General features: G+C 35.4%; 1 protein-coding gene across 1 annotated transcript in view; it reads left to right on the plus strand.

The window, feature by feature from the left end:
- fbn2a (fibrillin 2a) overlaps nucleotides 1–11065 on the plus strand; it is a 113261-nt gene extending 102196 nt beyond the window's left edge. Inside the window, exons 57-65 of the mRNA XM_006626927.3 lie at nucleotides 217–423; nucleotides 1168–1293; nucleotides 1428–1550; nucleotides 3955–4071; nucleotides 4471–4599; nucleotides 5554–5673; nucleotides 7596–7827; nucleotides 9867–10038; nucleotides 10382–11065. Of these exons, the coding sequence (XP_006626990.2) occupies nucleotides 217–423; nucleotides 1168–1293; nucleotides 1428–1550; nucleotides 3955–4071; nucleotides 4471–4599; nucleotides 5554–5673; nucleotides 7596–7827; nucleotides 9867–10038; nucleotides 10382–10756 (1601 nt within the window). The 3' untranslated portion in view covers nucleotides 10757–11065. The remainder of the gene's footprint in view (nucleotides 1–216; nucleotides 424–1167; nucleotides 1294–1427; nucleotides 1551–3954; nucleotides 4072–4470; nucleotides 4600–5553; nucleotides 5674–7595; nucleotides 7828–9866; nucleotides 10039–10381) is intronic.
- Nucleotides 11066–17652: the final 6587 nt, after the last annotated feature.

Raw genomic sequence — 17652 nt, forward strand, 5'->3', positions numbered from 1 at the left:
CCTAATTCTAATTTTAATTTATTCAAAAAGGCTAATATAATCTATTTCAGTTCAAAGTTCTTCATTTTGTTCACTTGTCTAAAGACTAAACAAACTAACATATATCCTGAGAAGAGAGAGAGATTAGCAAGTCCACAACTTCCCCATGTTTTGGTTTTGTACTGTTGTCTGTTTTAGACCTTTTGTCTCTACTATGTCTCAATTTGTCCCTCACAGATTATCGAGAAGGTTTCTGCTTTACTGAAGTGCTTCAGACTATGTGCCAAATGTCCTCAAGCAGCCGTAACCCCACAACCAGGTCAGAGTGCTGCTGTGACGGGGGCCGAGGCTGGGGTAACCAATGTGACCTCTGCCCCCTGCCAGGAACTGGGCCATATAAAAAGCTCTGTCCCCATGGCCCTGGCTACACAACAAATGGCACAGGTGAGGAGACAGGCTGGGGTGCTGATGGCTAAAGGATTCTGGAGTTTATGGAAACCTTCAGAAAGCTGTATACACACTGATAGTGTTATGCCTTGCTTTCAGTCTCAACTCTTTCTGAAACAGGTGCATTAAGGCTCTCAAATATTGTGGTGCAAGAAAACAACAACAGAGTCTCCCAGCAGGTTTATTCAATCCTAACTTGGATTTGAACCCTCAATTTGCAAGTTGTTCCTGAAAAAAACTTCTGTCTTTCTTTTTACTTCTGTTCTTTTAACATAGGCTGCTGATCATGCCTGGATTTACAATGTTGAACCCAGTTTAGATTAATTTCACAGTTGCTTAATTAAAAGCAATCAGAACCTCACAAATCAATTAACACAGACAACATATTCTGTCTACATTAATTTCTTTGACATCTTTTCTCTGGAATTTTATTTCTCTTTGGGCCTTAGGTGTGCATTTCTCATTTGCATTCTTAATTTGCCTGCGATAATTCATTCAGTGCAGACTTGTATTTGGAAATGTTATTTTCCAATGTTTAGCATAACATAGGAGACATTTATTCTATTGAAATATGCTATTATAATTATTTTCTGTTAATATTTATTCAAATAGCTATTATTTTCAATCCAAAAACAGTAATGAAAATTTCAGAAGCTGTTGATCTTGAATTGTGTAAAATGTTCAGAGATTCAATGTGATCCAGATTCAATGTGATTCAGATCTGGTTATACTTATGAACAGATATAGATGAATGCAGAGTCATGCCCAACTTGTGCAAGAATGGACAATGCATCAACACCATGGGATCCTTCAGGTGTCACTGCAAACAAGGTTTTACCTCAGATATCAGTGGAACATCATGTGTGGGTAAGTGACTTTACTTTCTGCGTGTTCAGCTAAAATGTCTTTCTTTGAACTGTGCTTGGTTGTGTTCATTTAGTTGTTTCTCTAAAGTCCATAAATGAATCCAATTGTTTCAAACATCTTTTTGTGGCTTTCAGATATGGATGAATGTGTCCAGTCTCCCAAGCCTTGTAACTTCATTTGTAAAAACACCGAAGGCAGCTACTTGTGCTCTTGTCCCCGTGGTTACATCCTCCACGAAGATGGAAGGACCTGCAAAGGTAGTTTTCTGCAACCTGAATTTTATTTTTTTAGACTGCCATTTTGGCTTCAGTTCATGGGTCATCATCATCATTTTGCTCATCTGATGCATCTATGTTTCTTATTTGTTAAAAGAGGTTGATGATATGTTAACTCTATTATATATTGTGTTGTATATATTACCAGCCAGCAAAGCTGATTTCCCACATGGGACAAACTTCCCAAATGGCTCCATACATAAAACAAATTATCCTTGTAATGACGTGGCAAGGTGGGAAAAAAGCCACATCTGACAGAGTTCAAAAGCAAGGTGTTAAAACCACAACAGATGAAAAAAAGAGGAGCCACAAAAGAAAAGAAAGACACAAAAATATATCCAACAGGGCTGTAGAGCAGTAGTAGCAAGGAACAGGGAAAGCGCAGATGTAAGAAAGCAAATGCAAAAATCATTTTTACTAATGGTGAATTGTTTTCAAACTATACCGATCATAAGAATTTTTTTTGTTAAAGAAGCACTTTTTTGTTTCTCTCGTTAGTTGTTGTGTTGAAGGTGTTGTATTGCTGAAGAGCTATAGGTCTACTGGCTGCTCTAGGGCCAGAAATGTGGCCCTCCACACATTGTAGTGTGCCTGCCATTGAAGTCTATAGATCCTGTGCTGTGGTCTCTTTTTCTTCTCAGGTGAAATGTGAATGTGGAGAGTAGGGTGATGGTTAACATGAACTGCAAAATTGTGATGAAACGGGGTTCTCACGTCTCACATAATGCAGTTTGACTTTAGCTAAACAGAATGAAGCACTGCAGACAGCAGCAACCTTTTCAAAATCGTTCTCTGTTGAAATTAATCTTGGTATGGTAGACAGTAAGAAACAGTGAAACCCGAGCAAAAATGTCAAAAGTGGTACAGTTGACTCCAGATTTTTATTTGCTTGATTTCAACAAGCTATCTCTGTGTGGTACAATATTGAGATCACAGGCAGCAAAATCTAAAAAAGTCTTTGAAGACTAACTCGATTTGTAACAGTTGTCATTACGAATTAGCTGGGTTTTGATTATAGGTAAGGTTTGGTAATAAGTACAGTACAAGATAATAATATCTGTGCTTCAGCATAAGATGCAATTACTCAGCATTACTGCAATAAAGTATCAGTGTTGTTTGCAGTATATTCTTTTTAAAGTAGGACTGCATGTTTCTTGTAAACTAAAAAAAAACATTTAATAATTATTTGTTATTGGATATTTTGCAATGTACAAATCTAGCAGAACATCAGCTTTTTAATTTATAGAGTTAACTGTACATTAATTTTCTTCACTTTAAACCATTTAACTTTTGTTAATTTAACCTACTTTTAGCAGATTAGTGTATGTATGATATTTTTATAATTATCAGAACAACTGCAATGCATTAAGACTTTCAATGAAATATTTTCAGTAAATGTGAACTTTCAGTCACTCCACCTCTTTCACCTTTGTCCAAGGCATTTCCCAATTTCCAGACAGCTTTAAGATTTAATGCAAGAACAATGTATTGTCAGTTATTTCCATGGAAAACTCACTGGTAAAACACTTAGCAGCAGTGTCAATGTTAACCTAAACAAAAGGGAGCAAACCTGTAAACCTTAATAGACGGAAACTCAAAATAAGTAAAAATATAAAATAATTGATTTTACAGATTGTATACACTATTTCTTTGTCTTAAAAGTAAACAAAAAGTAAAAGTTAATGTTTCAAAACATGTATGAAATGGTCCATTTGTGTTTAAAGTTCCTTGGATTCTGTTAATTATAATGTTCTATTTTTTTAGAATAATATTAAAGTTAAATGATTGAGTGGTGTAGGCAAAACTTTAAACTGTAGTAATAACTGTTTCTATTACATACATAGTACATTACATAGTATATTAATTAAATGTAATAAAACAAGGAACAAAGTTGCCATTCTGCTTCATAATGGGAAGGCACGGCAAAGTACATTTTTTTACATGACTGCATTTTACAGAAAAGATAGAGAAAGGGTGAAAAAAGAAAATATATAAAACTTTATGAGCACAGTATTATGTTTTCCAGGAAATGTTGGTGAACAAAAGACAGACAAAACAGCATGAATTATTTCAATAGATATGACCAGACATTTTAGAGTAAAAGGAAGTATAATACAGTTTATGGCATGGATACAGTTGTGATCAAAGGTCTTTAATCAGGAGAAGGGAAATGAGGCAGTGAACCAAAATCAACAAAAGTGCTTCAGTAAGATGGATATCATGTACTGTAGCTATCCAAAATGAATAGTCAAAGGGTCAATGTAAAAAATACTAGACAGGGAAAAAAAGCTTTAAAATTGAACCCTCTTATCTGTTCTTTATAAGTGTTTTTAATAGCGATAGATTTTGAATTGTTGAATTGTTGAATTGCTGTCATGCATTTCAGATCTTGACGAATGTCAGACAAAGCAACACAACTGCCAGTTCTTGTGCGTCAATACCATTGGGGGGTTCACATGCAAGTGTCCCCCGGGATTCACACAGCATCACACTGCTTGTATTGGTGAGCCTTTCACTTTGTATTCCATGTTTGTTGCAAACTATCTTTTAGTTTTAGTAATTTTTCATGTTTCAGCTACGTAATACTGAAGAGACATCCAAATCCACTTTGGAAACTTTTAGTATTCTTTTTTCAATTCAAGAACAAATATATATTAATATTTCAAATTAAGTGTTTTTACTGAAACCACAGTAGCTTTCTGAGGTTAGTCTTCTGACCTTATTAATTCAGCCAACCTAAGGCAAAAGTGTAATTTAAAAATATATTCGTATTTTACAGTCCTGTTTAAATAGTCATGTCATGAGATTTTGAAGAGGAAGTTTTGGACAGTAACAGTAAAATAGTATAGTAGTGTGGCAAATGAATGAGAAAATTCAAATCACTGATCTTTTTTTTGACCAGATAACAATGAGTGTGCCTCCCAGCCTTCTCTTTGTGGTGCAAGAGGAATCTGTCAGAACTCTCCTGGGAGCTTCAGTTGTGAATGTCAGAGGGGGTTCAGTCTGGACTCCACTGGACTCAGCTGTGATGGTACAGCTTAATATGGGCCTTAAGATATATTGTTATGTTTATTATACTTAAATGTACTGTACTACTGTATGTTTTTCATGTTATTTAGTACACTGCCAAGATAACAACACTTAACTTTTAAGTTTTGTTGTTTTTCTTTTGTCTTTGAAATTGTGAGTGACATTCGTTTATTGTTTTCCCACTTTTAAAAAATCAGTTTTGAGTGTGCAGCAGTACTTTCATGCTGTTTGCCAAACCTCTTCTCCCATCACCAATTGATAACATTAATAACCTGTAAGATGTTTCTCTGAATTAAGAAACTAGAAGAGGTTAAAAAGTCCTAAACAGGGCTTGCAAGTGGCTCAAACAGCAAAGGTGTACATTCCAGCTCAGCTTGAGCTCTTTGATCCTGGTGTCACAGGTCCAAGCCTGGGTCATGTCACTAGTTGACTGTGACCAACATTTCCTTCACAGCTGGCTGGGTGCTGCAGGTAAAGTGAGATTAGTATTAGTCAACCAATGTCTCAGTGACGTGGTGACCCCTGTGGCTTCCCAAGTACTTACAGGGTGGTGCTGATAACGTTTAGACATTTAGACACCTCGCCTCCAAACGGCTCTGAGCCTCCAGTAATAAGTGTTAATGAAAAGATGCATAGCTTCTTGGTGGATGGGTCAGAGGAGTCAGCCCACACTTCAAAATCAAGGAACTTGTGGAACAAGCGAGTGTTTTTTATTGCACAAAAGAGCTATAGAAACAGCTTCAGTGAAGCACAAAATCCAGTCATTTTCCTAAGCAGGGAAAATTCTCTGTCGATCAGGTGACAGACAGTTGGATTCACTTTAATGTTTCTCGAGCTGCAGTTGAGATTAAAGAATGAGTGCAGGGTCAGAAGTTGAAAAGGGGGCAGATTAACCACAGACGGTGAATGATTCTGAAATCTGAAGTCATTTTTTATCCTCTTTCCTGTGGGGCAGATGTAGACGAGTGTGTGAGCAACCACAGATGTCAGCATGGCTGCCAAAACATGCTTGGCAGTTACAGGTGCAGCTGCCCTCAAGGTTACATCCAACACTACCAGTGGAACCAGTGTGTCGGTGAGTGATTTGATGACTTCTTGGAAACACTTTACAAGGGATAAATATTTGTTACTTTGTTTTAACATGCAGCATCACTCCTGAGGAATTTTGCTCTCATCCAAAACTTGATTCCTTTTCTTAAGAACGCTGACTCAAAATATTAATGTTGATTACTTTAGTCTGCTCTGTGGAATGTTGTCTCTTACTTTATTGTTATGTATGAACTCTTACAGTATATTTCAGTTCTGAAAATGGGGAAGATGGAAATCACCCTGTTACTGTTTTCTGGTAACTTGAATACTGAAATGTGTTATTCTTGTTGTTTTTTGTTATTTTCTGGTGTTATACTGTATTGTACTATATATTGTATTATATTAGATTTTCATTAAGGACTGAGCTGAAATGAAAATCTGCTAACACACCAGCTCTCTAGGACTAGCGTTGAATCCCCTAACTCATTCCAGATTCTTCAAGAAAGATAATACCTCATTTCCACTGTCTGTGCAGCTTGGCTAGAGCACACAGGTTCAACGTTGGCTGTACTAAGCCACAAAATCGAGTGATTGTGAGTTTATTCTAAACATGGGGAAAGTCGAGAATTCTTGTCCTGTGGCAAGGGCTTAAGAAACAATGTTCTTTAAAAACTAATTTATATCTTGTGATAATAGTTTGGTGCATGACTACATTTTAAGCAGGATATTTTTAAACTTGACTGGAATTTAAGCTTGGCTTTTAAGGGAGATAAATTAGTGTGTACTGTAAAAGAAGCATTCATATCAGTACTTAATTGCTGTGTGCAGCTACCGTTTATTAGTGTTAAATTGTTCCCAATCCGTGTTCAATTTACAGATGATCAGTTTCATAGATGTTTTAGTAGAAGTTCATTGCATTCAGTGTAAAATGTACAGTATCATTAATCAACAGATTATAAATGGCAACTTTAATTTTTGACTACAGTACTAATGTGACCCCCCAACACAACATATCATTAACTGCACAGGCAGGCTGTTTGTTCTTAATTTTATTTTTTATTAAGGTTCTTGCTTTTTAATAACAGAATTATTAAATTAAAAACACCACCTTAAGCAAGAAGCATACTTTAATAAGCTTGCTTTTTATTGATACTTAACCAGATAAATCAATTACAAACCAATTTTCATATAGAGTTATGGCCTGGAGATTCTTTATATAGCTGGACAGTTAGGAACTGTTGTTCTTGAGCACAATTAATAATGAATTTTTCTGGGTTTTTTTAATGACAGAGATACACCAAAATATATAATTTACTTTCTGAGGGACTTGGTAGTTAGAAATGTGTTGATATATATATATTAATGCAGTATAAATATATATAACAAATATTTTGGTAAAGCATCTACAGCTGCACACTTAGCCTTGACTGAAGAATACACATTATTTGACAACCAAATCAAATCCCCTTTATCTGTGCATCATCACAAAAAGTCTTATATAGAAGTTTGAAAGTTACAGTACATAATGAAAAAGACAAAAAGGTTTCCAATATGCCAACCCAAAACTGAAGTGATCAAGGACTCTTGTATTTGTTTTTGGGGGGTCGGTGATGGTGGGGACACAGAAAAAACTTAACATATACCCAAACTTTCTCGCCAAACAAGAAGCTTAAATAATGTGCCTATCCAGAATTGGCTTAAATGGATGAGTGGCAACCCTTTTTTCCTTTCATGCTTTTTTTTTCAAAGAAAGCATGGAATTTTCTAGTTTTTTTGTTGTTGTTTTGGGCTTTGTCTTTCATCTTTCAGCACGGCAAGCTCTGCTCTGCTTGGAACAGCCTCAATAGTTCAGCAGTGACTTTTCTTGAACTCGTCCTATTGTGACAGTTCTGAATGCATCTTTTTGCAGTCTTTACAAATACAGAGTGTTTATTTGTATATTTAAATACGTGTCACTTCATTACGCAGATGAGAATGAATGTTCCAACCCGAATACCTGTGGTGCTGCATCTTGCTACAATACTCTGGGGAGCTTCAAGTGTGCCTGTCCATCCGGGTATTCCTTTGATCAGTTTACTACCAGTTGTGAGGACGTGAATGAATGCTCTTCCTTTAAGAACCCCTGCAGTTATGGCTGCTCCAACACAGAGGGGGGCTATTTGTGTGGTTGCCCTACTGGATATTACAGAGTGGGACAAGGGTAAGAATTAATCTATAGCCTGTTATGCTACAGTACATCAGCAGAAAATTACATAGTGTTTATACCAAAACAATCTCTTTTCAGTTTGGTTAGTGATGACTTTGGTTTTTTTTTTTTAGTATTTTATGTGTTTTTGCATATGGCATAATATAATCATTGATATTTTTCAAGAACCTCATGCCATAGCATTATTTGAAACCATGATTATTAATCCTGTAAACTGTATATTTAACTGTGCAGCATTATTCATACAGAGCATTTATAAATTGTTTATTCCATGCTGAAAAGAAAAGTGACGCATGATGCCATCTGTCAAATAAATTATCTCCCTTCTGATAATAAAACCATATATAGTATTATCTAGAGGTTGAGACAATACTTACAGTATCTATATTAAGCACAGATCATAATATAGAATGCGTAAAAGGTGAATAAAGGCAAATGTAAATCCATAACACAGGACAGGCTGGGGCAAGGAACTACTGTATAGAGACATCCAAAAATGTTTCAACTAGAATGGAAGAGGTTAGAAACCTGCAAAGGATATTCATAAGAAGTGGAGTAACACAGAGCCCAAGTGAGAAACAAAATGTAAAAAGGCCAGATAATTCAGTACTTAGTACAAACCTAAATGCCATGAAACAAAATACATGAGACAGAGGCGGCTCCATAATGGATTATTCTGTGATTCTAATTGTAAAATACCATGTAATTCAAATCCCAGAAACATGGCTAAACGAAAGTGATGGTGGAGAGTTACTTCCTCAAAACAGTTAGATTCTCAGCTTTCTGGAGAGATACAGACAAGCATTAAAGAAAAGGAATGTGACCTAAATCCATCCATGAGTCTCAGACTTAAAAAAAAAATCAAAGGGAAGGGTATTCTGCTAAGAATATGCTGCAGATCACAACATTCAGATGTCAATTACAGTACGGTGCATAATATAAACTCATATATAACGAAATCAGGAACATATGTGTATAGGACGAAATGCTTATCATGGAAAGTTATTGATTTTCTCACATTAAGCAGGAAACACCATTAGGGAGGTGAAAATTAGGTAGTAGTAGTAGATTGATTCGGGTTATAGTTTGGAATTCCTGCACGCCTGCATTGATCTGAACTTTTTAAACAATCAAAAATGAGAAAAGCAGAGTTTAAAGACGAAATATGGAAGGCTTAAAACCTTGGGCGGAGTAGTGGCACTGTGGCTAAGGATCTGTGCCTGTGGCTGAAGGTTGCTAGTTCAAATCCTGCGGCTAGCAGAGGCATACTACTCCGTTGGGCCCCCAAGCAAGGCCCTTAACCTTAATTGCTCCAGGGGTGCTGTACAATGGCTGACTTTGCACTCTGACCCCAAGCTTTTCTCCCTGTCTGTCTTTCTCATGGAGAGCAAGCTGGGGTATGTGAAAAGACAAATTCTAAATGCAAGAAATTGTATATTGCTAATAAAGTGATCTTATCTCACGTAAAACATACAATAACATTGCTTTAATGCATGAGTTTGGATCACGAACTGGCTAATGGATAGTAAACTAAGTACAGATAAGGAGTGATTGCTCAAACAGGCATACTGTAGTATAATCAGTGGAGTACCTCAGGGATCTGTATGCTTTTCCTAATTCATATGAACAATCTAGATTCTGGTATACTTCATAAACAAGTGACATTTGCAGAGGATTAGCAAGTACTGTATAAGCTGCAGAAGTAATAAAAACTAAGTTATTCAAGACTGGGGAAACACGTCAAGTGAAATTTATTTTGTGCAGAGTCTATATATAGTATAAGTGCAGAAGATTACATGTGCTTAGAAAAAATATAGGTCTAAGTTTAAGACAGATAAACACTGCTCTACCCACTGCTTGTGAAAGACTTCAAGTACAGTAGCTCACGCTGACAAAAGTCTTCATAGCACCTATCTTTATTGATTTTCCCTAAGCTTATAAGACCAGATTTACACCTCATCATAGCAGGTTACTATGTTTTTGCTATAACTGTTTCTCACACTGTTATTGTTGTTTCTGCATGCGACATCCAGTCATTGTGTGTCTGGCATGGGATTTGGAAAAGGCCAGTATCTGCCTCTTGATGGAGAGGGAGATGAGGAGAATGCACTCTCCCCAGAAGCCTGCTATGAGTGCAAGATAAATGGCTTCGGCAAGAAGACTGGCAGGAAGAGGAGGAGCAGCAATCAGACTGCACTTGCTGAGGTCAGAACATCAGTTTTCTTGAGCACAGATCTTATTTACTGATTGTAAAATTTCAGCTTTCCAAAGAATGCTCGCCGCATTGTTATATATGCTTTTAAAGTTAGCCAGCAGTCCACTTCATTTGTTCAAGGAATGATTTCCAAGAAAGTCCTTGCTAAATATTTTTACATTCTCTTATGGAGCATTAAACAGACATCCATAGACCTGATAAAATCTCTTTGTTGTTGAAAAGTGAAAATCTTATGAAAGTTTTATAAAAAGGCTCTGTTTTTGAGACCATGTCATAGCCTGTGACATGCCTGAGAGCAACAAAGAAAATAGAATTGCATATTTCCCATTATAGGACCAACCCATAAGCTTGGCAAGCTTGGATATTGAAAGCCCATTGAACTTGAATCTGAAGATCTCGGAGCTGAATCCCAAGGAGCACATCCTGGAAGTCATCCCAGCCATCAAGCCTCTCACCAACCATGTGCGCTATGTCATCTCTTCTGGCAATGAGGATGGGTTCTTCCACATCCAGCAGAGAGGGGGACTGAGCTACCTACACACCACCAAGAAGAAAACCTGGCCGGGGACTTACACACTGGAGATCACCAGCATCCCTCTGTACAAACAGAAAGATCTGAATAAACTAGAAGACTCTAAAGACAGAGACTATATGACAGGAGAGCTGGGTGAAAACCTTAGAATGAGGCTGCAGATTGAGCTGCAGTAGTAACTTTTCAGCTGTTCCATTCAGAGATGAGTTGTTTTTGCTACTCTTCCGGAATCCTGTTTGTCATCATGAACACACTGCATCAGGAAAAGAAAAAAGAAACTTTGTGTCAGACTTAAAAAAAAAAAACAGAGATGTCTCACATCCTTATTCAGGACTGCATGACCAAACTCCATGACAAGGATGTGCATGCCGCATCACGCAGGAGATATTTTATATTATTAATGAGGTAACAGTTGGTTACATGATTTGAGAAAGAGCAAGCAAAGTAATGGAATTCAGCTCCAGTAAAGTGAAGGGACAAAAATATGAGCCTTTTCTCCTTTTTATCTCCTTTCAACAGTCTAACATTTGAGGTGTTTTGCTATTCATATTTTTTTATTACATTTTTTAAATTTCTGGATAAATATTTATTTAAGTGCAGTAACAGGGGAGAAATTGTCTGGTAAATTAAACTAATTTTGTGTGCAGCTTCCATATTTTGGACAACTACCCCCAGTTTTATATTACAAAGAATGAGAACTATTAAGGAGTTATACATTCATTTTTTTTCTTTTTATGACGTATCACAGTAAAAGTGAAAAATGCTAATGTACAGCCAATATTAAGCTAGAATCACTTCACTGATAACTTTGCAAAGAGGTTATTTTTTCCTCGTCTAATATTGACTTTTTTCATTTGTAGTGCCTTTTATATAAAAATCTAGAATATCTATTATATCTTACTGAGCCTGATCACCACACAGCATTCTCAAAAAATAGTATAGCCTAATCAATCAGCCTAAGGTCTAATCAAGTACTTGTTTTTAAAATCATTTGTCAGTTTAGCATTTGACAGAAACTTGTTTCTTAATGTAGGGTTTTCAGTCTCTGGTATTTCACAAGAAATATTTTTTAAAGGGGTTAAAGTAATGAAAACAAACACGTAACCCATTCTTCTCTATTTAGAATCCTTCCCTATATAGTTCTGGAAAATTTAAACTTGCCCTGCAGAACGTCAGATCCCCATTCTAATGCTGAAAAGTGTTTGCTCATAAATAACTGAACTTTAATTTGTTGCATTTGAAATACAGTTTTTAACACCACGTTGCAAAGCAGACAATTGTTGTTAACCAAGGTTATATTTTGTTGATAAAAACTGGATTAATAAGGTGTAAACAGGCTTCAGTGAAGAATTACTGTGAGAAAAGCCTGAGCCGTTTTCACATTTTTCACATACTGTACACTATATTTTTGTAAAGTTAAATACAGCTGTCATAAGGTCAAATACATTTCTATTATAGCAAAATGCCTTTACTGTTAGTACTGTCAAAACACAGACAGGTTTGTCAGTACTGTATTTAAGAATAACCACAACACCTCATTGTAAGCCAGGTACTTCAGACACATGAACTCAGTGTTGGCAGCTCAGACAATACTAAAACTGTCCATAGCTGTTTTCTCTCTGAAGCTCCACATGGTGCTTGACATTAAAGGTAGTACTGCTATATTTTCAAGGGTTTTAATTACAAAATTAACACACTAAAATGCAATGGGTAACTTTAAATTTTGGGAAATAGACAATAAATTACATTCTTGGTACATACGTATTACTGTAGTTATATACATTGTCTTCATTTTACTATTACTCTATATAGATGGTATGTACGTACAATGGATGCCTCTTAGATTCTAGAATATTTTACAGTAAAAAAACTATGTTGTGTAATTCATCATCATCCTTCTAAAAGGGATTTTACTGGTGCTTTTCAGCAATGGTACTGTGAGACAAGCTCCATAAAACACTGACTGCAGTTTTACAGTACATAGCTTTTTTTTACCCACGTTCTGTACAATGATACCAAAAATACTTAGCAAATGTAAAGATACAGTGATTTTAAAACAATTTGAAAAATCCTATCAAAACAGTTTGTTGGGACTGTATAGTATATTTGTTTCAGTATCAACACTACAATAAAGTGTTATTTTGTGTTAAATGTGTATTTGTGAATTAATCATCTTTCTGCTAAAAAGGATAAAACAAATCATCCAGCATCTTTATATTAAATATTTTGTGTTTTCATTTCAAAGAGCAGATGACATGTTTATACAGGGAAAACCTTTAATTCAAAATGGAGTGAAAATGAATTTGAATGTCCAACCATGTATCTTTTCTATGTCCCACATGCAACTGAGGTTGGATATTTCAAGCCATATTTGGCTGGCAAATGAACTTTTTGTGCCTTTAATTCATTTTCACTACATTTTCAATTAAAGATTTTCCCTGCATAAACATGTCATCTGTTAATTTAATGTAATGATGCTGGATGATTTGTTTTACTCTTAGAGTCCCCCTTTAATCTTTTTGTACTAGATTAATTTATTTTAGACTTTCGTTTGAACCTATGAATATAGCTAGTTGCTCTTCTGTGGAATGATTCCAGAGCAGCATTATTCTTTGTATTTTGGAGACCAGTAGTATATACAGAATTCTAAATTAATTCTTATTAATGCCGTTCTCATAATTAAACTATTACGTTCTGTGTCCTACTTTATACTGGTAGTTCCTTTCAGGGTTGCAGGGGCGTCGGAGCCTAACCTGGCAAGCAAAAGTCTGAAAGTTGTGCTGAGATCCATTCTGAGATTCTGATTCACCTGTGCCGAAGTTCAATTCCATGTTAATGTTATAATGTTAATACCCAGCAGTCACAGTACTTTGAGTGTGTAATTATTATTAACTTCATGCCTACTTGGGAAATCATACGTTGGTATGTAGTGAGTAGGTAGATAGTCTATGTTCAGTGTTGAGAATATGAGAATAAGAATTAGCTTGTTCATCCTTTTTCTGACCTTCAGTCAGGTCTACTTGAAATTGTCTTACTCTGTCAACTAAGGTTAAGTTATACCATTGTTAGAGTTTTTGTCTGTAGAGTCATATAGCAGCCACTATACTACCAGAATTATTAACTTGAAAAATATCTCTAAACTCTGTCACTTGTCTACCTGTGTATCAGTAGGTGGATTGTTTTTAACTGCTACATCAGGCAGCTTAGGAAAAAAACACTTGTTATTCTTCACTAGAATTTAGATGAACTTTTGTGGACACTGATAGCAAGGCTATAATTCAAGGCTATCTATTTTTGAATTATTGACATCAGTAAGGAATCAGACCTAAGCAATGTTGCATTCTTACTTGAGGAATGTAGTCTGTTGCTAGGTTACATATACTTCATGTGGAAAGCTGGGGTTTGGCTAGAGATCTAGATTTAATAGTCGGCTTAGGAATTCAGAGCATACAAATTTGATTTGTCTACTTGCAGAATGAAGTCTTGATTGACAGGAGCCGATTCCCACGTGTAATATGCCTGCAATCTGTAAATTATGCACCATGTGTCGTATACTGTGTCGTATACTGTAGATAAACTATAAAAATGAAAGCTACCATAAAATCTAGTTCAAATATGCTGGAGGTGGAGCTGCAGGAATTGAGATGCACCGTAAGATGGAGGAATGGGCAATTTCCAAATTCTGGGAAGCATACACCCCTAATCGTCAGAACAAGAGCACTGAGAACTTGACAGAGAGGTGCTGTTCCAAGGATATCAAAAGCAAAATACAGAAAAAAAATCCCTAAAACCCTGTCTAACATCACATCATAAAACCAGAGGGGTTAAATAAAATGTATCCAAGCAGTAAGTGAAATGTGAGGCATATGAGGTATGCACATGAGTTCTTCATATTCTCTGGCACAGCTATAGTGAAAGAGTAATTAAAATCAGTCAAAACTTTAACAAACATATTGGATTTATTAAAAATAGCACATAACATTAAACAATATCATATACTGTATGTATAAATCTATGTGCTACAGAGGCCTTACAGTACATTCTCCAGATTCAGAAACTCAGAATTTTTAGCCTGTAACCTGAACTATACTCTACTTGAACACCTTAACAGGCCACAAGGAGAAACACCTGCATCCCAATAATTAGTCTTTTTTTTAATAATAAATTTAGGACTAAATCCCTTCCTACAGTATGAATCCTCAAACGTTGTAGCTGTAAAACCAAGTTCTATTCAATTGCCAATTCCCAGAAGGTAGGTGTAAAATACAAATAGTTGCTGATTTCAGACTTTGTAAAACAAAATTCTGCGTGCCAGTGGCTATGAAGCAGATCATCTCCATTTGAATCTGGGGAGTTATGGAGTTAATGGTAAATTCATATACATAGCAAATGCTATTAGCATTTTTAATTTTTTTAAGATGCAAATGCCTGCAATGGACCATCATTCATTTCTGGCTAATAGAGGGCCAACAGAAACTGTAAGAGCAGGTGCCAGGAGCCACTTAAAGACTTTCACAATGTTATATAACTGAAAAAATATTAGGTAATGCTGGTGAGAATGATATGAAGCTGTCAGTCTGCCAGATATTTATAAGAAAAACAGGGGTAGGACAAATAACAGCTTTTAAGGTAAAAAATTAAACAGAGTTCCGTTCTTAAGGCCGACAAGGGTTTTTCATTTTATAACATTTAATTACAGCTTTGGAAGATGAAAAAAATTAAGCAACTGGGTCATTTAAATGTCAGATTAACCTAATATAATGACAACTTCACACAACGAACCCACAACTCCCTCAGTATTCACAGATAAGAAATTTAGGTACTGCAGCTCTGGAATGCAAAAATGCAGCCAGAGAGCTGGTACATATATTCTTATGGCTATCTCTAAACAATGAAAAGGGTTGTTAAAAGTTTAAGGCAAACAGCTCACAAAAAAGGTTGTGAGACAAAAAAACTGATTATAAAGAATATTCTTTTGTTAACTAGTCATGTTTTTCGGTTTGAATTCAAAATCAGAATCCCATTGCAATTGCTTTCCAAAGTACACTAAATTGTATGCATTGTGAGTTAAAAGATTAAAAATATTGTGTCAAATTCAATTTGTGGTCAGGATATCTGTACTTTAATAAAGGTTTCATGTATTTTAGACATTAAAAATAAAAGTTGTTTTTAAATTATTAATTAGATTGTATTCTCTAGATAAATGCTTAATGTAACTAGACTTTCTTGTTGGATACAGTAAATTATATATACAGTATGCTTATTTTTTTATTAGTACATTAATATGCCTTTTATAAAATGTGTATTCATTTTGTGTTTAGATGGAACAGTGACATACAGTATTTACTATAATTTACCAAAAGATGGCAGTGTTGTCTAAGAAAGTAATACATAGTATAAATCTCACACAGCCCTAGCCATTTGTCCACTAGTAAGTCACGTACAGCTTCAGTGGTGCTAATAGCTATAACATTTTTCTAAATGTTCATAGAGGCACAAGAGCACTCGGTCAACAGCAGCTGTAGAGGTTCAATTGTCTCCTCATTTTGTCTTTTGTTAACCAACAGCCACTTACAGTGAGCCCTAGACAATGAATCAAATGACACATTAGCCAGATCTGCTGTTGCCTTTTAAATGCTGCATCAGTGCTATTTCCAAATGAGGCTGTTTTCTGGTAAAATCTGTAATTTCTTTAATAGTATTTGAACCAATTATGGAATTTTGGTTGTACTGAACCATATTCATTTTAATGTGCACTCTTCAGTATATTTCTCATTGTGAATTTCAGCTGAGCTTGGTGTTATGAGATCTTTACCTAAGTTTATTAGGTAATAATATTTATTAGGTAATATTATTTCATAGGTATGTTTAAAAACCAAATTTGAAACCTTTAGGATGTTTCTGTAAGGCTATTTGATATCCACAATTGAAATCCTGGCAGGACAGTAGAACAGTTGTTAGCATTACTGCCTTGGGCCCTGGGTTCAATTCTGGAAGTGGGATGCTATTTTTGTGAAGTCTGTATGTTCCTGTTTTTGTGGGTTTCCTCTGGATGCTCTGGTTTCTTCGCACAAACCAAAAGCATACCGAGAGCTTAATTTGCTTCTGGGAAACTTAGCCCTGGTGTGTGTGTTTATGAATGTTTGTGTCTGTCTGCCCTGTGATGGACTTGCATCCTGTCCTGAGTGAACCTTACCTCGCACCTGTTGCTTGCCAAGATACTCTGGAAGATGTGGTTAGAAGATGGATGGAATCCTGGTTTCAGGGGTCAGAAAACTGGGAAATTAAATTAAGAAATAAATGAAAAAAAAAATCAAAAATAATTTAAATTAATGAAAAATGCTTATTTTAAAGTTTCAGCAAAATAAAAAGAGTTGCATTATATCTAGTAAGTAAGTAAATAAAGTATTATCTTACTATCTTATTATTATCTTACATAAGTAAAGCACTGTTCTGGATAAATTATCCAATATTTTCAAGCTTATGACCTGCAAATTGTCCTTGAGACTTACTAAGGGACATAAGTCATTCTTACTGTATATCATGGGCTGGGAACAAGTGAGTTAATGGGTCTGCTACAAAGCTATGTAAACTTAGTATGACATTTAAAACAATCTTTTCAGATGATGTTTTCTTTTCCACTGGTTATGTTGCCATAGCCAGGGTGTACTGTAAAAATAATTAATCCACATGCAGCTTTTTCAAGATTAGGAAATTGTATTTTATTTTCTTTGAAAATCCCATTTAGCCTTTTATTTCAAAATTGCACAGAAAGATAATTTGGGGGGTAAAAATGAGATTTTTGCAGCTGTTCTGCAGCTCTGTCATCATTTGTTATTAAATTATTGAACTATTTCCACAACCACACTATTTCAATAAACCACACCACTTCAACCTTAAAAATGTTAAAATGAGCCTCATATTACAAGACAATTTAGGATATTAAAATCATGCAGACCAAAGTTTAGCAATTAACTTATAATAAGCTATAGAAGAGAAAATTACTTTAAAATGTTGCTACCATGGCAATATCAGGATGATTATGATTTTTTCAACATAATTATATATAATA

Source organism: Lepisosteus oculatus, chromosome 3, assembly GCF_040954835.1.
Source record: "Lepisosteus oculatus isolate fLepOcu1 chromosome 3, fLepOcu1.hap2, whole genome shotgun sequence".
Lineage (NCBI taxonomy): Eukaryota > Metazoa > Chordata > Actinopteri > Semionotiformes > Lepisosteidae > Lepisosteus > Lepisosteus oculatus.